This window comes from Taeniopygia guttata, chromosome 1A, assembly GCF_048771995.1.
Source record: "Taeniopygia guttata chromosome 1A, bTaeGut7.mat, whole genome shotgun sequence".
Lineage (NCBI taxonomy): Eukaryota > Metazoa > Chordata > Aves > Passeriformes > Estrildidae > Taeniopygia > Taeniopygia guttata.
The window spans coordinates 28855009-28879831 of record NC_133025.1 but is presented as its reverse complement, the minus strand read 5'-3'; the positions used below and the strand labels follow the sequence as shown (position 1 = coordinate 28879831).

Genomic DNA, 24823 nt, shown 5'->3' with positions numbered 1-24823 from the left:
TTCATTGACAGTTGCAACAGGGTTGTCAAGAGAAACTAAACTTTGTTACCAAGTTGCTTCCAGTAAACTGGCAGCCACAGCTGTCTGACTTAATTTTTTCAGAATTCCATGAAAATAAAAGCTGTGATCCACTAAAGTGTAACTAGTCTAATTTTTTTCCCATTCTTTCTTGTTGTATTCTGGTGCAGAGGCTGGTTTTAAGAGTTTGAAAAATATTTTTAAACTAATTTCACTTTATCTTGGCTATTACCTCCTACTTCTCTGAAGCCTGTATTTAAATCACTGTAAAGCAAGTAGATCTGGAAACTGTAAACAAATGGTATATTCTATTAAATGTCTATCACATTTCATCATCCTTTTTCATGAATGTCTCCAATAAGAGATGATTGAGAGTGGTATCCTTAGAATATAGGAGCAGGAAGTACTTACCTCCATTTTTTTTTCACTAAAAATAAGAATCTTATATTCCAGATCTTTGATAGTTTCCTGCATCATTATATAGTTTCAAATCTCAGGGGATTATTTTAGTCTGTCTAGTTCCTTAGGTAAATCTTCAAGTTTGATTTGTTGTTACCAGTTTTCAGGATTTTTCTCTCCATGTGTGTTCAACCGTGCTGAGAATGTATTCTGAACTTTGCTGGTAAGGGCATCTTGTTATCATCATACAGTCTTGCTCTTTGATCTTTTGAAAGCAGTGGTAATAACTAAATGTTTGGCGGTCATGAAAGGGCTCATGAGGCAAAGGATACATAGTTTGACTCAAACATAGGATTAATGAGAGCAGTGTTATTTTACATTTAGCATGAACTTACTTTCTCTTATAATCAAAACAGGTATGTTTCAGATTTTGGCAGGAACTGCAGACCTCTGGCATCTTCTTTACATTATTTCAGTCCTCAGCTATTCTCCAGAGAGATAATCAGTACATAATTCAGATGGTGCATAGATATAGTGTTGAGAGTCCTGGAACAGATTTTCTTCAGGCATGCAATGAGATATTTTTGTCTCATATACTTACTCAGTGTAATGCATCTCCTCTGAGGTATGAGTAACTAGTTTTGTGTTTTGAAGATACACTGACTCTTGCTCAAATATTTTAAATGGACATTGGGAGGACTCTTGTCTCTGTTTTGTGTTCATTTTTTTGCCTCCTATATGCTTCCAGATTTTATTAACAGGATAACCTTGGCAAAAAGGACTTGCACAGTAGTAAAATATTTTTTTCAAGGTACTATTAATGTGGAACATTATAATGAGAGAGCATCCATCAACTACAGTATAAATACTACTATGACCATGAACAAGAGCTGCTAAGTTTTAGTTACAAGATGGCTTCAGTCTTAACTCCTTGCCTGGATCATTCTAATCACCCAAGAGCAGAAATTATCTCTACTATAGCAGAGAAGGCATTTGGTAAACTTAAGGCTAATTTTGCACTGAAGGTTGAAAGTCACAGTTTAGGCATTGAGGCATTATTTGGTATTAGCTGAACCTAGTTAACTCTCGCATTCCGTTCTCAATCCCTCTGCCTATTATATAGCCTGATATATATAGCCTTAGAGTACTGAACAAATCATGTATTGTTTTTTGTTGATTGTGTCACTATCTAAAGACCATGACCTGCATGCTCTTTACTTGACAGCCAGTGAAATGCATCTAGTATCTGAGTTTCAAGCTTTCTGTTCCAAAACCAGACATTAACTAGACTGATTTGCAAGTTAATTAAGAGATGTTTCTGACTAATCTAGTGTCATTCTGTAATGGAGTAACTGCATCAGGTGCAAAGAAAGAGCTCTGCCTGTTCATCTGTGAAGCCTTTGATACAGCCCCCCACTACAATCTGGCCAGTAAATTGGAAAGATATGGATTTGATGCATGGACTGTTAGATGGATAAGGAATTGACTGGATAGCTGGTCCAAAGAGTTATCATCAATGGCTCAGTGTCCAAACAGAAACCAGTAATGAGTGATGTCCCTCAAGGGTCCATATTGGAACTAACACTTTTTAATATCTTCATTAATGACACTGACAGTGTAATTGTGTGCACTCTCAGCAAGTTTTCAGGTGACACCAAGTTCAGTGATTCAGTTGACTTGTTTGAAGGAAGGGAGGCCTTCCAGAGTGACCTCGAGAGGCTTGAAGAGTGGGCCTGTGTGAATCTCATGAAGGTCTACAAAGCCAAGTGCAACAGCCATGTCCATTGAAAGAGGTCTGTGTTAATGCTACACACATGTAATCTTCTTGTATAGGTTTATGCTGTAACAAATTCTCAGTTTTAAGTGCCTCTTATGTCAGCTTAAATGGTATTAGAATCAATCCTTGGAACAAGTGTCTTCCAATCCTTGGAATAAGCCAAAGATCCTCACAGATCCCTTTTCAGATTCCTCTCTGACATGAGTTTGGAATGCCATATGAACCCATATTCTGTTTCTTCTTTGCTGAAGAGAAATAAAACTTGAAAGAGCTGGGCTGGAATTAATCTGTTTTAGCCTCATACATTTGAGAATTAAACATCTTGTCTCTTTCCATAGTAAAGGGATGAAGAAATTAAATAGCTGCTCTTCATGTCTTGTATGAAAATATATGTTAAAAACATATCTCTGGATAGTCATGTCTATAGAACAGTTCATCCCTTCTCCTTCTCAACTGACCATTGATGGAATTTACTCCCTGTTATGTGAGTTGAGATGGATGTGATAATTGTGTTATTGTAAGACAGCAATTCCTACAGGAACATACTTTGACTGTGGGGAGGATAAATATCCAGAAATATCCTTTCTAAGTTTGTCAAAGTGAATCTCAAAGTATAAGAACACATTATGAGATTGATTGTGGTAAAGTAATTTTGGTATTAGAAAAATGGTAGTTTATTCCACTGAAGTTCTGCCTAAATTGTGCTTGAGCATTTGAGATACCTTTTGTAAAGGCTTCTGAGTTTGTCCATGCCCAGTGGATTCAGCACTTCAGTGAGTATTTGAGAGACGTTCCTTATTCCCACCTAAGAATAACTGGATACTTGCTGGTTAGTAACCAAGTCCATATGGAAAGAAGCAAACAATAGCTGTACTGCTCTGAAATGTGTTTTTCACATGGGTTCTGAAACTCTCTGGCTCCTCCTCTACTCTTATTGAATCCTCTACTTCCAGCTTGTTTGTCAACAAGGAATGATGACAGTGCTGCACATTGTGTTCTCTCCAGTTTAGAGAAAGGTGGGGCATGAGTTGGGAGCCAGTGCTCTGTCAGTTCTAAGTTTTAGCTGTATTACTTGGCCTCAGGCAAATTGAATTTCTACACTGCAAGGCTGTGGTTGCAGAAGCAATTTGAGCCAGTTCAGGTGGCTCAAAAGACTTCTGAAAGAAGTCTGTTCTTCTTCCTCTTTCCCTCTGTCAGCACTTGTGTTGGAGACTGCACAGGAAATGAGAGCATATTGACCAGAATAACGTGATTTAAAAAAAGAAAAAAACCCAAAAATTTTCAGCTGGATCAGTTCCTTGATCACTTTTGTAGCCTTGCAGCCTTAGCGCAAGCTTGAAGGGAGGAAAGGCAGTACTTCTGTGTTTGGTGGCAACTCTTGTTTACATAAGGCTGTCATTCAACTACTGCTTTAAGCCAGAATTCACATGGATGAGATATCTGAAGATGTTACTTGGAGTGCATAATTTTTTTCTACTGTTTTTATGAAAAGTAACTTTCAAAGTAGTTCACTTTGGTGTATGGACTTGACCAATGATTTTTACTGTCTGTCTGCAAGAGTATGTATGAAAATGGCTGTTGGGTATATAAATACAAATTTTATGTATGCAGAAAAATACCTTTGTATAAGTCATGTGTATTTTCAATACAGTTTTACAACTCAGTCCAGCTTCCATTTAAAAGCAAGATTAAAACTTATTTGTTCAAAGTTGCTTTTTAAGACTCTCTCATATTTCAGGTATTGATTCTACAAATCATCCATATAAAGCAGCTTATGCCTCACAGTCACAGTAACAGTACTTTTTTCCTTTCCTTGAAATTTTATCAATAAACTGTATAATAAGTGTACTTTTTACATTAGCATTTCAGCATGTTGTATGTCTGTTTGGAAAGTAATATAGAATTGAAGCTATTAAAAGGTATTAAAAACTGAGAAACTTTTTTTTGTCACCATGTCTTTGGGTAGAAGGTGCAGTTGGATGCATGAGATACCTGTTGTGTAATGGCTTAGTTTGCTTTGGTCACTTGTTTGTTTCATTAAAATAGATAGTTTACTAGGTGAGTTTAATACTCTAATCTTTTTTTCTCTGTAGGTTGCAGGAATCTATAAAGATTCAACTATTGGAAATCTTATAAATATAGTTATTGTCAAATTAATTGTAATTCACAATGAACAGGTAAGGAAAATAAATATTTAAAATATTTCATTCTTATATCAGTAACAAAATGCATGTGCTTACATTGTAATTGCAAATTTTAATTTTTTTAGTTTAAATATAAAATATTTTCTTAAACAACATAATATTGTTTTAAAATAGGAAACAATGTGTCAAAGGTTAACTTCAGAGCCTATATTTAAGGCCTCTATTTTCCTGTCTCTGTATTAGCAATTCCAGCTGACCTACACTGACATAAATCAAAAGCTTATGGCAGAGCTATCTGAAGTGTGGTTATGCTCATGGAAACATGGCAGGAAAATGGCTGTTTTTATAGAGGGTTTCAATGGAAGGCTTTCAGCCCTAACAGCTGTAATATTTTAAGATTGTAAGAAGTAGTTGCCTTTCAAATACATGGATTTCATATTTACTTATCATAAATGTCTTGTCACTATATTTTTCCAATATTTAACACATGGTAAATGCATACATTGCTTAGAATAATGGGTTCTCTTGTAGCTGAATTCAGATCTGACCCTTCAAACAAATCTGCTGAGAGAATTCTTATGTGGAGTCCCACTGACTTTCTTTCCATGCGAATTCATTACTTTGCAGATTAGCAGCACAAATGAAAATGCAGTAAGTGCAAGTGCATGAATATTAAAGCCCTTATTTGATGTTTTTGGCATTTCTTGCTTAGGAAGGACCAGCTATCACTTTTAATGCAGCTACCACTCTGCGTAATTTTTGCTTATGGCAGCAAGCACAAAATACTTTGGATGATACTCACCCTTCTCATCACGATACTGCTGTTCTCATCACTAGGTACAGTATCTAAAATAGTCACAGTTACCCAGCTAGGTGAGAGAAATGTTTCAGTTTTGTTTTTACAATATAATCTTTTAACCATTCCGCTGACATTGTTCCTAGATAAGTGAATAACATATCTTGCCCTTCTAAAACATTCATTATCAATATGTGAGCGTTTACTTCTTTCACTAGAATACAAATTGTTTAAATGGCCTGTAACATTAAAAATTGCGAATCAGATTTGCAATTGTTGTAACTAGTATAGCAACAGTGAAATACTTTTAAAATATCCTTTTATATGCTATAATGATTTGAAATAAATATTTTCTTTCAAGGGAAGATATCTGCAGAGCTAGAGAGAAGTGTGATACTCTTGGTGAGTTACTCTTTTTTTCATCAGTGCAATTTTATATATATGAGAATATCAGTGTGACTATTGTGTTAGCAATAAGTCAGAAAATAGATGCAAAATTCAAGCCACACAGACAAAAATAATGTTTTCACATTTCTTGTTGCTGTTCTCTCCTGGCATGTACTTTGGTGATAGGTGGTTGTTCGTTTTATGTAAATTTACTGCATACTTGACTTCTGGCTTAAGTGCCATAGCATTCACTGTAGTACATGGCAATATGTGAAAATTCATTCACTTAAGTTTTATATAACAATTCAATTTTGCAGGTTTAGCAGAGCTGGGTACAATGTGTGACCCACTACGCAGTTGTTCTGTAAGTGAAGAAAATGGGTTGAGTGCTGCGTTTACTATAGCACATGAGCTGGGACATGTGTAAGTACCTATTTCTTGGCAGGTAATTTCTTTGTTTTTAAATTTCCTTTTTAAATATGACCGATTTTCAACAGTGGGCTTTGCATTTCTAAGAGGATGGAGTCTGATATATAGCCTTTTAGAAGAGTCATTATTTTTGCCCCTTGCAGTGAGCCTGGTAAAGAAATTGTGAATTTTATAACTTGTTTGGTATCCTGAATACTAGGAAAAACTGTCCAAAGAGATGAATTCTGTCTTTTGTCATATGAACTGGTTGGGACACTGGGTCATACCCTAGGTAGTGCAACATAGTTCTGTTAACTCTAAGTGTATTCTAGCCCTGTTAGGAATTTGCCTTTAAGAAAAGACAATTGTTAATATAACACAGAAATATTTTTCCTTGTGTTTGATCCTTTCAGAATACAGTAGAGTAACACAAAGAAAAATACTTTACACTGAAAAATAAGAGGAGATGACAGCATTTTATTTTATGAAGCATACCTCATCATTGATGGCAGAAAGGTGCTATACTCTAGCTCCATGAGCATGCCTCAGTGTAGGTAACGACGACGTTACAGAGCTCAGTAGCTAGCTTGTTCATTTTCTTATGCCTGCAAGTCCACTTAGATACATGCTATTTGTCTGGGTACTTGAACTGAGATAGTAACATAAGATGATATGTTAATTGCATTAAGTATGATACTGATGTGCTCTGCAGTTTTTGTTTCTGAATATTAAGAGTTATGATGTGAGTAGTGGGGTTGCATGTTGTGGACAGACCAGCCATGGCCTGTATATTCAGTTGAGGAGATGGGTTGTTCCTTTAAAGTGGCACACTCCTAAAACACTGGTAAGCTAAAAAAAAAATGTTACTTGTAAAATTCTACGTGTACCCACCACTATATAAATAGGAGCATTTGGATAAGGGGATAATTATGTAAGGCATTTTAAAGATGCCTATTGACAAAAGGTCAGATAGATGTATTGAGTGAGTCCCATTAAATTTGAAGGCATTTTCAAACTCAAAACTCAAGCATTTGCTGCTACAGCAATGAGAGTTTCAGTTTATTATTGCTGAATTTGCTTTTCTTTTTAGGTTTAATGTGCCTCATGATGATAGTTTTAAATGTAAAGAAGCTGGAATTAAACACCAATATCATGTGATGGCTCCAACTTTAAATTATCATACAAGTCCATGGACCTGGTCAAAATGCAGTCAAAAATACATCACTGAATTTCTTGAGTAGGTATCAATATAATGCTATGGTTTGGAGTGGAGTTTTTTGGTTTGGGTTTTTTTTTTTTTTTTTCCCCTTACCAATTCCATTTATTTCTGAGAAGTATTTTAAAGGTATTGCTGAATTATTATTGCATTATTCTTTGGTTTAAGCACTGATTTGCAGGGCCTCAAAAATACACGTATTTAATTTTTTCAGTGAATTATGAGCATTAAAGTTGCACTGAACATGTAAAGCTTAGAAGAATTTTTTAATGTACTAGTATTTTTAATTGAAAATACCTTTAGGATTATTTTAGTAGGTGAGAATAGGCACCTTTTACTTTCTAAAGTTTTTATGTTAAAACTAAGTTAGGTAGTACCTTTTTCCCCCCCTTTTTTTAAAGAAACGAGAAAAATCCCACTTAATTTTGTTTGGTGGATCTAAATGCAAAATACAAAAAAGGAAAATCAAGTGACCTGGTACATTTCATTATTCATTAATTCAGTGAAAGTCATTATACAGGCAAGTAGGCATGCAAACCCATAACTCCATGAGATATGTATGTGTAAGTGTTGTGTGATTAGTGAGAAGGTTCCCAATGAGTTGAGTGATTTATTCACATTTTGTTTGTGTTTTACAACAGTACTGGCTATGGTGAATGTCTCCTAGACAAACCTAGTGGAGGAACATACAATCTCTCCTCTCAGCTGCCTGGGTCAATGTATGATGTCAACAAGCAGTGTGAGCTTACTTTTGGTGTTGGGTCACAAGTATGCCCTTACCTGGTGAGTGAAAACCGGACAAAGTCATGCTTTAATCTAGACTAAAACATTTCTGAGAATTACTGGTATCCTGAAATAAGTAAAATTTCAGGTTATATATATTTTTTTTAAATGGAAGAGTTCAGTAAAGAGCATTGCATTTTCACATGTGAGAAAGCTATAGCAATTAGAAAGTAGGTTGAATTAATTTTGGTTTCCATATCTGTGAATGTGATAATTCCTTTAAAATATCTAAAGCTGCATAAACTAAGGTTTCCTGCAACAACTTCAAGGGATTTATTTCAGCACTTCCTGCAAATGTTTTCACATTATAGGTCATAACTTACATTAGCAGATCTTACTTCTCTGCTTTTTTTAATGCTTTTTAGAAACTTCTAACTTAAAAATAAAGTATCTCAAACATTTTTTCTGAATGTTTGCTTGAAATTGTAGATTCCTTCTCCTTTGTCAGAGTCAAAAAATATTTTCATGCCTGACCGAGTGTATATTTTGTATACAACACTGAGATGTGGAAAGAAAACTTGACCAGATTAGTACTGAAGCTTAAGTTATATTTAGCAAACTTAATGTGGCCATTGCAATGTAAACACAAATACAACACTTTATTCACTGCTGATGAGATTTCATGTAGAGTTAGATTTTGGGACAACTTGTACAATTCCTCTACCAGCATTGTATATCTTGTTGGAGCATTAAGGCTGAGATTCAGACTGAATTAAGTGGAGCTTTTTGGTGAGGTATAATGTTGTTTAAAAGGAGTCAGTCTTTATGAGAATACTAAAGGAAAGGAAAAGGGGGCTTCAAACACTTGAAGATGGTGTTACTGAAGACTGCTTTGTAAATTTTTTAATCCATAAGGGTTATTTATCTGTTAAGAGTGTTTTAGCAATTTAAAAATGAGGCTTTCAGGCTTATTTTCTAGACATTTAATTCCTGCTAAATTCACTTAGAGTCTTTTTGGGGGGACTATATGGAAACTGTGGTGTGTAATATTAACTGTAACCTCTTATATATTTTTAAATAAAGTTTTCTACTGAAGTAGAAAATGAAGTTATCTTTTGATCTGATGGGATCAGTTTCAGATATTCCACATTTCTGCTTGGCCTTAGGCAAAATCTATTTTGGTTTTGTGGGGCTTTTTCTATGAAAAATGGTAGTAAAACAGCAAACATTAAGTCTGCACTGTGTGAGAAAATAAAAATAATCACAACTAAGTCTAAAGTGGTATTGCAGGTGCAACAAAAGTAATCTAGTTTTTTTTTTTTAGAAACAATGCAAACGCTTATGGTGCACAAGCACAGAAGGTGTTCACAAGGGTTGTCGTACTCAGCACATGCCTTTGGCTGATGGGACAGTTTGTGGTATAGGAATGGTAAGCCTTGTTTTATTTCTGTGTACTTGTAATTTTGGATGTAGGTAAGAAAGATCAGTGCTTGCTGTGGGGCAGTACTGTGCTTATAGACTACTGATGTGTGAAAATTGTCTTCCTGACTTTACATGCAGTTTCTTTAGTTCTGTAATCTTGTGGCATAAAAACGCACAGTTTGTCTGTTCAGAGTAATTATTAAAGTTTACAGATGCCACACTGGTTAAAAATAGGTGAAAGAATTCAGGGGAAAGTTGACATCTTTCCTTCTTTTTGAAACATTTAGCTCATGCATAATAAGTTGTTTTTTTCCTGATTAGTAGTGTCCAAAGTAGAATTATCTGAAATATGACATCCTTAAAGTGTGTTTCACCCAGCTCATCTTGTTGAGTCTGCTTATTGAACCAAAAGAGATGAAGTGTGAGTCACTTAGGTACACGTGTATGCTTTTTTGGAAAGAGGGAGTCTTTGGATTAGCGTCAGGTTTCGGTAGTTATTTGTATCTGCATTGTATCTGTTTCAGAGAAGATATGAAAGCATGTGTCAATAGCTCTTCACCCGCTCCAGGAAGTGCTTTAAGCACACGTAATTTGCGTTCATCTTTTGTCTTTCCTATTGTAACATAATTCAGGATACTTGGGTCTGTTCAGTGCTAGAAACAGGAACTCTCTTCTCATACCCCAGTGTGTAAGACTACCTGGCTGCTTGAAGTACAGATTGAATGCTTCAACAGATTAAAAAAAAAGAAGTGGAAACTGCGTTTCCTGTATTCTGCTCATTGGTTTATTTGGTAAGGAGTTTTTGGGTGATAAGGGTGCCACTCACTGCTTCTTCATGTGCAAGTCTTTGAATGCTGGTCCTGATCTGTAAAATTGGACAATATAGTCTTTCTTGGGCTATCCATAAGGGTCGTGAATATCTAATTAATAGATATAGTCAAGGCACTTAAAGAACCTCAATAGAAAGAAAAGCAATGGTGGAGGCTATTGTATCCTGTTTCCAGTTGTATCCAGAATTCCTGTTGTATCCAGTGAAGATTTGAGGCTTTTAGTTTTGGATTTGTATGTAGTTTGGGAAGTGAACAAAAACAAGGTGTTTAAGTTCTTTACTGGTCTAGAATTTTTCTTCTTCATATCTCACTTCACCACCAGCAAACAGAAATATATTCTTACTTGTGAGGGTATTGTGAGAATAAATATTTTTGAGACTTTACATAGTCAGGTATGACAGTGATTATCCTAAGTGGGGGTGGTTTATTAGGTTGAGCTGCTTTTATATAATAGTGTGCTTTGGCAGCTTCAGGGGGCAATGTGGGAACAATGTTAATTTTTAAAAAAATAATTTTATATGTTTAAAAACTCTAATTTAATTACTTTGCATAATAGGAAGCTATATTTCACTCAGTTATTTCTAAATTTCCTCCAATAACTTCTAATCTTAAGAGTCTATGTTTGGTAAGACAGTATTAATGAGGAATTTGAAAATAGTGTCTTAGTGGATAACAAATGTAGTAGGTACACTGTCTCAAATGGCTTCTTGCTGTTTTGCAAAATTCAAAAAAGGAACTTGAAGGCTGTAGTGGAAGCTTTACTTGATTATAGCCTATGCATGCCATTGTTTTTACAATGTTTAACCCATTTTTCAGTCACTCATCAGAAAGGAAGTTCATCTTTTATGTAAACTTCACTTGTAATCTTCAGTTAAATTGACTCCAATTTGCCAACATCAGAGGATTGCTTTTATATAGGGATACAAAAATCTTTTTTATGTAATTAGCACAGTGGAACCATTTTTCTCTAGGAAGTAAAGAGTTAATTACAGTCATTACCTCTGAAAGATGTAAGAAAGAAAAGCAATTAATTAATCTGACAAATTGTCATCTGTTCCTGACTAAGGGACAGCTCTTCACAATCTCCCACTGCACGTTGCCACTGATGTTAATAGGCATAAGACATGGTGACTATTAATTGTAATAGATATTCTCCAGGAAGCTAAACTGCTTTATATTTGGCATTTGCGACATTATTGCTGTGATGGATACAGAAATGATCAATTTAAGGGGCATTTGTTTCTTAGTATCAATTTTTTAAGCTCAGATTTCAAACATGTCATGTGTTGTATTAATATGGACGGCTCCAGCAGTTGGATTTAGTGAAGCATATCTGAGTTAAAAAAAAGCCCACCTCCAAAGAAGAAGAACTGTTGAGAACACCTCTCTTCCAGGAGTGGCATTCTCAGAACAAGTCTTTATTGCTATGAAAATAACAGCAAAAATAACAAATAAAGTGTGAGTGGCTTACTACGATTTTTTTGAGACACTCCAAAAGGTTGCCTGCTGATCCTTCCAGGATTCCTGAGGAATATAGAAATATGCCTGTATTCTCTTGATTCCTTGAGCGTTGAAATGGAGAGGTAGGAGGTAGCTATATGATTCTGACCCAACCTTTTCAGTGTCCTGGGGATATCCCAGTGTTCTACATAATGGCAGTTTGCTACTTAAACATTGAAAGAAACCAACTGTCACTGAAGTTTGGAAAAATCTCTTTAACATCAAGAAGGAATTCACATGATGCAAGTAACAGTTGGATTGAAAAGCACATGCCTTTTTGTGTTTTAGAGACGTTAATAAATTCTATTCACTGTAGACATGTAATGTATATTGAGCTAGCATCTAAAAATATTCAGAATAGCTATTGAGTAAATTAAGATTTCATATTTTATGACTTTTTGGCATAAAAGAAAGGGATACAGGTCCAACTGAGAATGGGGATGCGGAACAACAAAGAATTGCTTTGAGCAGTAAAAGAAATGCCCATCTAATTCTAAAGCAAACACGAGGGACATCTGGAACATGTCTGATGCTGGAGTTTTTTACCGTGACTTTATCAGATTCCTTCTAATGCAGCTGAATAATAGCTGAGACAAGTTTATTGAATAAGCTATTAAAATCCCAGATGTAAGATATACTTTGCATTTTTATGGATCAAAATTGTACTGTTGTGACTATAAAATTTTGTTTAAAAACTCTTTTCTTGAAGTCTCCCTTCAAGTTATTGTAAATGTTTTTCTGGATGAAGGAAGAACCTAAATGCTAGGTCACTGTTTATAATAGAATGCAGTAGTCATTTTGTGAAGGACGATTTAGACTCTTCAGCCTATACTGTAAAAAATTATTTCCTAAGATGCTAAGGACAGTTCTTGGAAAGGCAAGTTCTTAATGTTCCTCATTTAGCTTATGGATGGACTATGTAGAAATTGTGTCTGATTGCTAGGGATTTGATGTTAGATACTGGAAGACTTGGATGTAAAGGTACGTGAAAACCATGTTGAAAAAGAAATAATACAAACTAACAGTAAGCACTTCAGTGAGAATTCTTATGCAGTGAAATAATGGTGGCTTTTTGATTTTAGGTTAAAGCATTAGATTTAGCATTAAGTGATGATCTGGCCAATTGACTGGATCATTTACACAGTTCTGTGCCAAGATCTAGCTTTTGTTCTGAATTTACTTTAGGCTTGAGAATCAACTGGAATTATCATATTCTTAGGGGAGGGCATTCAGATCTTAAAAGTATTGCCTATATGCAAGAGTTGGTGTGAGAAGGAATTATTCAGGCAGGCAATTTTATCATCAAGTTTGAATAGGAACTTAGGCAGAAGCCTGAAAAGAGAACCTGTTTCTGTGGCAAATTCCTATTTTGAGAAGAAAATGTTTGATAGCATGTGAACATAAGTATCAATATAACGAAAGTATATGCTAATAAGGAAAAAAAAAAAATCTAGGACTTATTTTAGGCAGTGATAAAACCACTGAACAAGATTTAAATTTTGTGCCAGTCAGCTATATTCAGAAAGACTGCACACAATTTTTGTGTGTTCAGTGAAGTTTGTTTCTTGATAGTTTCTGCAATAAATTTGTAATAACTATTAAGACATTCTATGTAACATTTAAATTAATTATTAAAAATATGAGGTTTAATACTTGTTTTATTACTTAATCTTTTGTGTATCAGAGGTTATTTAATTGTTTTATGTGCCAGAGACTTCATTTATCAAAATTCTTCTAGAGTTTAAGGTAATTTGAGGCTGTTTTGTCTTGCAGAGAGGCAAAGCCTGGGCTTCAGAAATAACAAGCAGTTGAGTTGATATAACCTGCTCTAGTGACTGATGCATACATTATATTTCCTTCAGAAAAGATGGAATGAGCCACTCCCTGTCAATATAACTAGCAGAATTCCTCCTGACAACAAATCTAATTAATGGACAATCTAATCCTAAGTCTGCAAACAGGCATTTAAAATAAAGAATTCTCTCCATTATGCATGAGCACTGACCCCATGTATTCAGTCCTGGCCAGTGTCTTGTCTCCAGATGAGGGTAGTCTTTGATGCCTCAGAAGGTGTTTGAAATCAAGGACAAGGTTGAGACTTTTCCCACATAGAAGTCAGCAGGAGATGTAGTGCTGAAATTATAGTGTCTCATAAATATTCTATTTTAGTATGTAAAGTATTCCACTATGTTGTGACCAAATATACTACTTGGGATTTCTGAAGGGTACTAGTGAATTAGAATTCCAACTGTTGTAGAATTCCAACATCAGTAGGATTAGTCCTGGTAGTTCTGCAGATTCTTTGGAAAAAGTCACACATGCACCCATCATAAGATTCTCATTTAGACTTTTTAGTCTGTACTTCCTGAATAATCACTGAAGTGGACACATTTGGAGTCAGGAACAGGGATAGTAAATATTTAGAAGAAAGATTGATGCTTCTGGGGAAAAAAGGTTAATTACTTTCTATAAATAATAAAAGTATACAATTTCAGTGTGGTGAAGTCTCATAATGACATGACCACAACAAAATAGTCTTGCAGTCTTTGTCTTCTCTTCTTAATAATGTAAATTCCTTCTTTATGTAATTTTTTAGTGGAAATTTGTAGTTCTTTCCCAAGAATAAGACCTAAAGTAGCATAGTAGACATTGCAATGTAGTATTTTTCTCTAATAACTATTTTCTTTACTATTAATTAAAAAAAATTCACTATTAATTCCATTTTAATGGTAATAGCTTTGTTAAATGAGTAGTAAATGTAAAAATTTGATAAAATATTAAAAATAAAGTATTTTACACTTTTTGTTATAGGTTTGAAAATCTGAATTCAAGAATTAATTTATAGCATCATCTTGCTTTACATAATCAAGGTCTTAAATGTTTGTCTGCTTTTCCCAAACAATCCCACTAGATAGTTTTTGAGATGTTCAAAACACCCTGATTTTCTTGGTGGTTTCTTATAAATTTTCATTTTTTGTATCATCATGAATTAAAAGTTAAACTGAAAAATATTGTACGTTAAAGGCAGTTCTAAATCTATTTTTTGAACTTTATGCATGAAAATGTATCAGAAATTCAAGATCTTTTAGAGATATTTGGATAAAGTGATAAGACAGATAAGTATTCAATATCCAGTAGATTTCTAGTTATCAAAGAACTCTGGATAGCATTTTTAAAAACGTGACTACAGATCCAGATAAAAGAAGTGAGTGCTTAAATTTTGTTATTTTTGTGCCTAAAATATGCAGTAACCTTTTGCTTGAATTAGAAATTTTATTTTGTTTGTCAACTGTGCAGCACTGCCGCCATGGAATTTGTGTGAGCAGAGAAATGGAGCTGCGCCCTGTAGATGGAGAATGGGGACCATGGGGACCTTATAGCTCATGTTCAAGAACTTGTGGAGGTGGAATCAAGAGTACCACCAGGCTGTGTAATCGACCAGAGTATGGCTTTTTATTGCGTTTCACATTTTTTATTATGTTTTAATGTATTTTACATTTACATAATGAAGATATTAAAAAATTATGGATTGGCTCAAAATAAAATAGAAGTGGACTGTGCAAATCAGTTTGGAGCACCAATAACAAGTGCCTTTTTCAGCCATGTTTTTGGAAAGAGATACATTTACAGACTCTAATATGCAGAGGACATTTAGATTACTCATGTCTTTCAACAATATTATCCATTCTTGCAGATGTTTCTAAAAAATCCGTTTGACAGGGACTTTTTTTCTAGGTTTACTCTAACTGTTGAGGTTTCTTTAAACATTAGATGCTTTCTTTACAGGAAGAACTGCAAAAATAAACACATATATTCACTACTAATCTCTTTAGTAAAACGCTTGATTTGCTTTGCTTTAAGGCTTTTCCACATCACCACCAGTAACAGCCAACAAGGAGCACTGTTATCACAGAGTGATTCAAAACTTCCCTTTATAACTAGAAAATTACATTGATTGAATAATTCCATGTGGGTTTTGTTCTCTGTAATAAAGGTCAAAGAGAACTTTACCCTTAACTTGTCCCGAAGTAGAACCACAGCTGGTGCCTGAGTAGTTTCATGGATTTATAGGAAGTCATGTCAGCTTGATATTATCAGTAGGATAAATGAACTTCAATCAAATGGCCCAAGTTATTTTATTTTCTCTAATGAGTAAGAGGCAGTAGATTTGATTGCCATTAGATAATGCCTCTTTCGATCTGTAATGATGAATAGTATCAATATGTGGTTGATTTATTCTTTTTTTCTTCCCCAAGAACATAATAATAATGAATTATTTTGTTTCAGGGTTTATAACTGTTAAAATGTATTTTAGACTTTACAGTAAATGGGGTATTTTCCACAATTTCCGTTTTTTATTCTTTTGATCCCTGAAGTGAAACCAATATTAGGAGTACAGAAAAGACTGTGCCAGCTCCTAAATATCTTCTTTCTTTTTCACTCTGTAAAGTAATAATTTCAAATTACTGAGGGAGGTGCTGCATGTGTAGAAATACGACTGTAATCTCAGCTAAATTGATAAAAGCATTAAAATTATTGATGCTTTTACCCAGGCTAAATAGTTGTAGCTGTAGGAGAAGTAAAAATAATAATGCATTAATAGACATCCGTAGCGAGATTACCACCTCAACAATAGTATTTTACAAGTACTGGGTTTATTTTTGGGTATAATTGAATGCACAGTAGAAGCTGGATGTGTGTAAGTCAGTTACACAGCTGACAGTATGCTGTGTGAGATTTCCCTCTTTAGATTGGTGGCTAAGGCAACTTTTCTTGGAAAACAGCAATTTAAGAAAAGGAGTGTGTTTTACATTCACCTTTTTTTTAGGCCAAGAAATGAAGGAAAGTACTGTGTTGGTCGCAGGATGAAATTTCGGTCATGTAATACTGATTCATGTCCAAAAGGCAAAAAAGATTTTCGGGAGCAACAGTGCTCTGAATTTGATGGCAAACACTTTAATATCAATGGTCTTACCTCTGCTGTTCGCTGGCTTCCAAAATACAGTGGTAGTAAGTAATTACACATCTTTTCAATTAACACAATTAAAATGTTTCTTTATTTAAAGTTTTAAAACAGACAAGAAACCTCTTGGATTTTCTTTCCAGTTTCTATGAAAGATCGCTGTAAACTTTTTTGCCGAGTTTCTGGAACAACTTCCTACTATCAGCTGAAGGACAGAGTTGCTGATGGTACTCCCTGTGGAGCAGAAACCAATGACCTTTGTGTTCAAGGCTTATGCAGGGTATTTAAATCTAAACTTATTAATTATGAAAATCAATTTTAACAGATGGTAAAATAGATATTAAATATTAATACAAGTAAACATTACTAAAAATATAGTGTTCTGAGTTCACTTAAGCTAATTTTACTACGTATCAAATTTAAGATTTGGACATGGAAGCAATTAAGTTAAGAACATATAGTTGAATCTGAAGACCCACAGTCTTGCCTCATAAAGCCTCACATGTGAAGGAGTTAATATTGTTCAAGTGAGCAGTGAGAAACTAATCCAAAATTAGCATAAAGGGAGGAACGAAGCATGCTGTGTGATTATTAGCATTGCATTTCTGCTACCAAAGAAGTGAATAGTAGAAAATCCAAGTAGATAGATTATGTAATTATTACTTTATTGTAAAATCAGGAGGAACTGACCCTTAAATCAATTCAGCCCTCTTTGCTTAATAGCAGCTATGGCATTGCCACAAGATTTTGTTGGAGAAGCAAGGTGCTTTATTTTAACAATTCAAAACTTTTTTGTCAAGCCTTGTTGAGGTTTTGCTGATGGCAGTGAAACTGAGCAAATTCAGAATGAAAGAAAATATAGCTTATTTTTATATGGTTGAATAAAGAGGAAATGCCAGAGAATTATCCTGTTTATCATAGTTCAAAAAACCCCTAGAAGTTTAAGTACAGATACATAAACAAAAACTGTGCTTATATTAGTTAAACCAGCACATTCTGTGTGTATTCCTTTGCTTCTTTTCAGTAATGACAGACTTTAAATGAATTGATGACCATGTATATATGCATACTGCTTTTAGACTTCCAAGACTTTTAATGTAAATATAAATTAAAATTTATAAATTATGTTGATTTTTAATACAAAATTTTTATGTACTGTTATGTATTCTTATGCAGTTCTTGGCATATGGAGTGTGTTGGGATTGCACCATTCTATATTGGATTCTACATTGCAGAATCCAAAACAATTGATGGCTTTTAATGAATTGGCAAGAAAGACTAGATATATACAGTGAACAACAATATTTTTGGGGCAGTGGGAAGCTTACTTTACTTATTTTCGTTATTTTCCATTGGGCTGAGTGACACTGGGCCTTTTTATTTTTATTTTTGTAGCAAGCAGGCTGTGATCACGTTTTGAATTCGAAGGCAAGGAAAGACAAATGTGGAATCTGTGGTGGTGATAATTCTTCATGTAAGACCCTTGCAGGTACTTTCAACAGTGCTCGTTATGGTATGTTTGTTTTGCCTTTTTTTAATCTTAATGCACACTTCTCTATGGCTTAGAAATTATTCTTTACATTTGAGGAAGCTGCAAGATTTCATGTTCTTTAGGGCCTCTATCAACAAAAATATTTTTGATTTTCAGTCATATTTCCTATCAAGGATGCAGAGGCATCTCATTCAAGTGAAAAAGAAAATCAGTCTCCTCAAAGGTCAAAGCCAAAAATAAAATAAGTTATGAAAGTAAAAGTACTTTAAAAGGATGACTGCTTCCTGCTTTGTACTTTGCGTTTTCTGGTCTGAAATTTTGCAGCTGAAGAACATATTCCAACGTCTCATTTTGGTTCTGTAAAGAGATAGAAGTTGGTGTTGTGAGCAGCTGATGAGGTTCCTTTTCTCCTAGAGTGAAAAATACAGCCTATGAAATGTGACCCTTCTCCTTCCAGAGAACAGGGGTAACAATATTTATGTTTTTTCCTCCTCATTGACAGGTAGTGAATGAGAAAGTTCTGAATAAACCTGTTATTTCTTATTTATTTGATTTAGTGTCTTTACAAGAGCTACTGATAGTTCTTTATGTAGTCCTTTCTTTGAAGTATGGAGTGACTACTTTATGTGTGTAGCAGTGCAGTTAACTAGTTAGAGCCTAGAACAGAAGGACAGAAGTCTCCAGGTTAATACCAGCCTAGGGGCTCCTTCATGCCACTTCACTGGATGAAAGAGACCACAGGTGAAGTGAAAATGATACATGGAGAGCTGCCAAATGGGATCTTCACAGAACAAAGGTATTACTGCTGAAGAGGAAAGTATGACAAGTATCCTGTTGGATTTTCTTTTCCCCTGGCAAAAGGCACACACCCACTGAAAATTACCAAAATATTTACACAGCTACTCCTCCCATACAAATGCATGTAATAATTCTTGTGTCTGTCCTAAGAAGTTGCTTATAGATAGAATATGAATTTTGTCACACACACATTTGTTACAAGTCAAGTGACCATTATGAGAAACTGCCATTATACAAATAGGGCCAAGACTGTCACTCTGATTTAATGACTTTCCATTGTCACAGACTTATTTGCTTCAAATTGAAGTTGGAGGGGAAATAAGCCCCCATGTTTTGGGATGAGGAAAACCTTTAGTTATTATTTGGTTTTCTAATTAGTGGAATGTTTTAAATTATGTTCAAATTCTTGAATTATAGCGTATGAGAGATAATTCTGAGTCATACCAATGAACAATATGCTGAACATTTGGGATTATCACAGGGTGTGCTCAAGTAGAAATACAGCCATGCAAACAATCAATTGTACTTAACTGATCATTTAAACTCTCATGTCCATAGGAGGTCTAAGACAACCCTAGGCTAATGACTGAAGGTATTGTCTGAGGAATTACGATTTTCCAAAAATTCTGAATTAGGATCACAAGCTAAGTATTCTGATGTGCACTTGATCTTTTTCTTTTAAATTCATTTGGTTCCCTTTCAAACTGAAATGAGCCATTTTGCTAAGCCAGAATTTGGACCTGATAATAGCAGCCTGTGGCGTGTGCTTAGAGTCATGCAGTTACGATGTTGTCAGTAACTGTGTAAACAGTAGTAAAGAAATAATCAAAAATTCATTACAGCAGAATACTAATTTACTGGCTTCCATTTTAGGAGATTGTAATCTAAATATGTACACATTATTACTATGTAGACTATTATTATTGCATCAAATTAGAGTACCTGAGGCTTTCCTGGACAATGGTCATTCTCAGTGTCCTAGTATGTGATATATTCTCTTTCTGTATCCTTGACAACATGCTATGCAGTTTTGTTTATAGCTTCCTCCCGTATTTTTTCTTCCTTCATTCTATTACCACAAGGTCTTCGGTGTGTGAGATGAGGGGCTTTTTAAACTGTGTTTTGGTTTTCTTCCCAGTATGTTGAAAGACTGACCAAACCATGTATTTATCCAGAGCATGCATTTTGTCAATTTGCAATTGCAGTGCTGCCCCCAGCTGGTATATGTGATGGACCTGTAACTAGATTCAATCTTCATTTAAATGCATGGCATAGTTTTAATAGATTAAAAGCACTTGGAAGTTAATGAATTACTGAATTTGTCATGGCTTAACCCCAGCTGGAACTACACAGCCTCACTCACTCACTACCTCCCAGTGGGATGGGAGAGAGAATTGGAAGAATAAAAGTGAGAAAATTCAGATGGTTCAGATAAAGACAGTTTAATAGGTAAAGCAAAAGCCATGCACATAAAGCAAAAAGTAAGAATTGGTTCACCACTTCCCATGGGCAGGCAACTGTCCAGTCAGGAAGGCATGGCTCTGTCATGCAAGAGTGAATTGGGATGATAAATGCCACCACTCTGAACATTACCCCCTTCCTTCTTCCCCCAATTTTGGCCCAGCATGGCCCAGCATGATGCCATATGGTCTGGGATATCCTTGTGGTCAGCTGGAGTCCACCTGTATGCCTTCACAATTCCTTGTGCACCCCCAGCCTCCTCGCTGATGGAGTGGGGCGAGAGGCAAAAAAAAAGGCCTTGACTCCATAAGCTGTGCTCAGCAATAACTAGAACATGCCTGAATTATCAACATTTTCCAGCACAAATTCAAAACACAGCCTCTACCAGCTACTGTGAAGAAAATTAACTCTATCCCAGTCAAACCCAGTAGAAAATGAAAAGGATATTGCCATTTAAATTTTTATCCACAGAGGTGCATCAATTAAAGCCACAGTAATATTGTTACACACAGTGAAAGAAGTACAAGAGTTATAAAAATTTTTATTAATGCCTCAGATTACATGTTTAAATTAATTATTTGGTTCCAATGTTTGCTGTACTCAATTTTTCTCAGCCATAAGTATTTTGAATTCATGATTAGTACCTGTGAGAAACATGTTTGGATTATTTAACCTAGGTTTATGTGCAGCATGATTTTTTAAAAAGTAGATCTTGATGCACCTTAATTTGTTAGCTGGTGGCAAGGCTACCATAATATCACTTGGAGATATTACAAGAAATGCTGACTCATTTGTGAAGCATTTGTATTTTGAAGGGAGTACACTCAATATTTTAAGCAGAAGGTGGATCAAGTGTGGCTAGTTTAACACTGTATCTACCTATGCACATGGCCTACAACAGTGCAATATTTTAGTATTATAGACTCATTCTTTAGCGTGCTGTCTTGTAATACTCTTGGAGAGAAAAGCTGTCTCAGTCACGTAAACAGGGAATGGAGGTATTCCATGTTAAGTGACTTACCCAGATTTCTGTAAATGTTTAAATTTTGAGCAGTCACAGTGTTTCCTGGGTCCCTCTTGATATACTTGACTGCTTTTTTAGAGTAGTTCTGATCTCTAGGGATTTTTCTGAGTAGATTGAGCTCATGTTAGTGGTAAAGAATTGAATTCACATATCTGAACACAGAACCTAACACTTCAAAACACATGAAGGCATTCAGTATTGGTTGTCTCTGGTGCACTGTAGGGTTTTGTGAATGAAAATATATTTTCATATTTACTAATAATTGACTATTTTTGTATATAATTTCTTTGCAGGTTACAATGTTGTAGTAAATATTCCCAAAGGAGCAACAAACATTGATATTCAACAGCACAGCTACTCAGGGAAACCAGAAGATGATAACTACCTTGGTAAAAGCCTCCCGTGCACAACATTGATGGATAGGTTTTGTGCTTTTGACAGAGATCTGCTCTGGATGTATATTATGAGAAATCTGATAAAGACATTAGAGAAAATATCTAATTATTTTGTATATTCATAGGCCTGAGTCTCTCTGTAGATACTAGTTTTCAGAAAACAAGTATCTAAATCAGAGAGATGTTAAGGTTTCTAGTTCTTAGATGTGTGTGTTAATTCATCAGAGATAAGAGTTATAGCACCTTGCATCATTTTAACGATTTATTACTTTGCTGTCACAATGTTAATTGAAATGCCACAAGTGAGCTGAGGAATAATGTAGGTATTTGTTGTTTTAATCTTGGAAGCATTTACTTTGTTTATGACCAAAGCAGTCTGGCCATCAGCAAACTTAAGAGTTGTCTGGTATTTTTCTGTTTCTATTATGTCTGGGTCATAAAGAATATAAAGTTCATCACATGCTGCTAGTTTTGCAAGTGTGTGTAGGCAAAAAATAATTCCTAAGTACCTCCTACCAGAAATCTTAGCTGTTCAATTTCACAATAGTTACATTTTATCTGAAGTGCCTGGGAAGCATATTTACCTCCTGTCTCTTCTTCCATTGTCATCCTATCCAATAAACTTCAGAATTCTCAAAATGTTTTCCTTGTAACCTGCTGCCCAGAAACAACCCTTGCCCCTGACATTAGCTTCCATTTCAAATGTAGTAATGCCTGAATAGCATCTTGCACTACAAATTTTGCCTTATTTTAAAAATGTTTGACTTGTCAAAATTTTTTTTACTGCAAATAGGTCATTATATTAAATTACTATCACAAATACTTACTAATTTATTTTTCTTTTCAATTTTACTTTTAAAACCCAGTTTACTAGAAGTAGCTGTAGAAAATACAAGGATGTGGGCTGTAGAATAGGGAAGAAATACCAATAGTTATTGTTTCCTTCCTTTAGCAGAACGTAGCTAAATTTAAAAGTTAGGACTGCAGTCAGCAACGCAGCAGAACAAATATTATTTAAAAGTACTATAATGGAGAAAAAATTCATGGCTTAGAAAATCCATGACCACTTCTCAGGTGATGATTAGGGTTGAATTCATTAATTTGAACTGTTTGATACGATTTTTTACACTGACTAAAATAAATCTACATGTTGGTAAGATTTCATGGATAGAACTTTTAACTAAATAGATTTCCAATATTTTATTTCACTTACAGCTTTATCTGATGCCCATGGAAATTTTATCTTGAATGGAAATTTTGTTGTAAGCATGTCAAAAAGAGAAATCAATATACAAGGAGCCATTTTCGAGTACAGTGGTTCAAACAATACAATAGAACGAATTAACAGCACTGATAAAGTTGAAGAAGAACTAACCTTACAGGTGCATGTTTACTTTTCTCAGAAGTTTGAAAATTTCCTATATGATCATTATGTTCATAATTTTATTTTCAAATTCACTGAAAAACAGCTATCATTTTATCTCAATCAAGGTTTTGTGTGTAGGGAATTTATACAACCCTGATGTGCGTTATTCATTCAATGTCCCAGTAGAAGATGGAAGTGATCTGTTTACATGGGATCCTTATGGACCCTGGCAAGACTGCAGCAGGATGTGCCAAGGTACTGTGAAGTATTTTTTTCACCAGAACCAAAGACCTGATGGGATTTTAGGAAGGCATTCGTCTTAAGTTCTCTGATTTTTCACCATTACTTTTAAGGAAGAGATTTGTTACCCTCAGTAAACTTTAAGTTCACAGAGCCTTTAAGGACAGAATAGCTTCTGATTTTTGTTTTTGCTATTTTTTGGACGTAATTGTACTTATGCAGTATAATTCTATATTCAAACCTACATTTGGAGACACAGGAGCAGTTTATTAAAAAAAAAAGGTTGGATCAAATCTCATATGAAATGTGTATATATAAAAGTGTACATACACAGACAAATACTCTTATTAGTGGATGCTAAAAAAGCCTGAAAAGATATGATGGTGAGTTTCTTCTGGTTGTATACATACTCATGTGGTAGAGAAGCTGAACAGCTGTCAACTGTGGTATTTCTCCCAGAACTCCAGATCTTTTAGGTACCCTGTGTTCAGATTTTCTGTTTCATTAAGGGAAAGGATCACATCTAAGTTAACATAGTGGTTTAGGAAATATGTTATTTGGCAGGACATATATGATGCATTTGGAATACTTAGCCTGATGAGTAAATGGACTGTTGCACTTTTGGAGTACTCTGGAAGTTGATATCTTGTGAGACCGCTGTAGGACAGCTAGGGGGTGGAAAAGGTGACTGGGAAAGGTTGTTCAACACCTGGAATGTAGTGAGCTGCACAAAGCAGCATGTTTTGCAGAATCTGCTGTATACAGCAATTTGTCTTAATGGAGTATCTCAGTTCCTAAATGATGAATGGAATCCATAAGGCAGTCTTTCTTATTTTAGCCCTTTAATTACTTCTTCTGGTGCTTTTTCAAGGTATTCGAAGAAGAAGAATGACATGTATACGTAAAAGTGATCATATGGTAGTGTCTGATCAAAGATGTGAACTTATACCCACTGTACCAAGTATCTTTGAGGAGTGTAATACAGAGTGTGAATTAAGGTAAAAATGGTTCTTAATTGATGGAGTTGTTGTGGTCTTATATGGTTTTATTGATTGACATTGAAACAAGGCAATTCAGATTGCTTTATCCTCTGTCCTTCCATCCCTCTCTACCTTCCTCATCCTTCTCATCTCTCCTTTTCCTTAAATCTGTTGTAATGGCTTTATACATTATATTTACACCTTCAAGTCCGCATAGAACTATAGTACTTTTCTAATTTTTATTGGTAAAGTACAAAATCTCCTGCTAGAATTGTGAATCTGTTCTATATATTCTGGCACAAAAACTTGTATTGCTGCATAAAATACATTTTCCACCAGAATTTTACCCACAACTGGAAATAATTTGAAACAGACTGGTGTTTTTGCACTCAAAGATAGCCCAAACTGAAATATTCAGAGGATGAAGACTTAGAATTATAGCTTGCATTTTTCAAAGTCACCCAGGAGATTAAGTCAAGAGATC

At 34.8% G+C, this 24823-nt stretch overlaps 1 protein-coding gene across 3 annotated transcripts in view; it reads left to right on the top strand.

Annotated features, from left to right (window-relative positions):
• ADAMTS20 (ADAM metallopeptidase with thrombospondin type 1 motif 20) overlaps nt 1-24823 on the top strand; it is an 89020-nt gene that overhangs the window by 23337 nt on the left and 40860 nt on the right. For all 3 annotated transcript variants that reach the window (XR_004365921.3, XM_072922253.1, XM_002194104.6), the window contains exons 5-19: nt 4288-4371; nt 5051-5175; nt 5496-5536; nt 5839-5944; nt 7020-7166; nt 7787-7928; nt 9193-9297; nt 14918-15063; nt 16449-16630; nt 16727-16863; nt 17979-18096; nt 21652-21747; nt 22969-23135; nt 23245-23374; nt 24231-24357. Coding sequence is in view for 2 of the 3 variants with exons in the window: in XM_072922253.1 (XP_072778354.1) it covers nt 4288-4371; nt 5051-5175; nt 5496-5536; nt 5839-5944; nt 7020-7166; nt 7787-7928; nt 9193-9297; nt 14918-15063; nt 16449-16630; nt 16727-16863; nt 17979-18096; nt 21652-21747; nt 22969-23135; nt 23245-23374; nt 24231-24357 (1853 nt within the window). In the remaining variant the exon portion in view is untranslated. The remainder of the gene's footprint in view (nt 1-4287; nt 4372-5050; nt 5176-5495; nt 5537-5838; nt 5945-7019; nt 7167-7786; nt 7929-9192; nt 9298-14917; nt 15064-16448; nt 16631-16726; nt 16864-17978; nt 18097-21651; nt 21748-22968; nt 23136-23244; nt 23375-24230; nt 24358-24823) is intronic.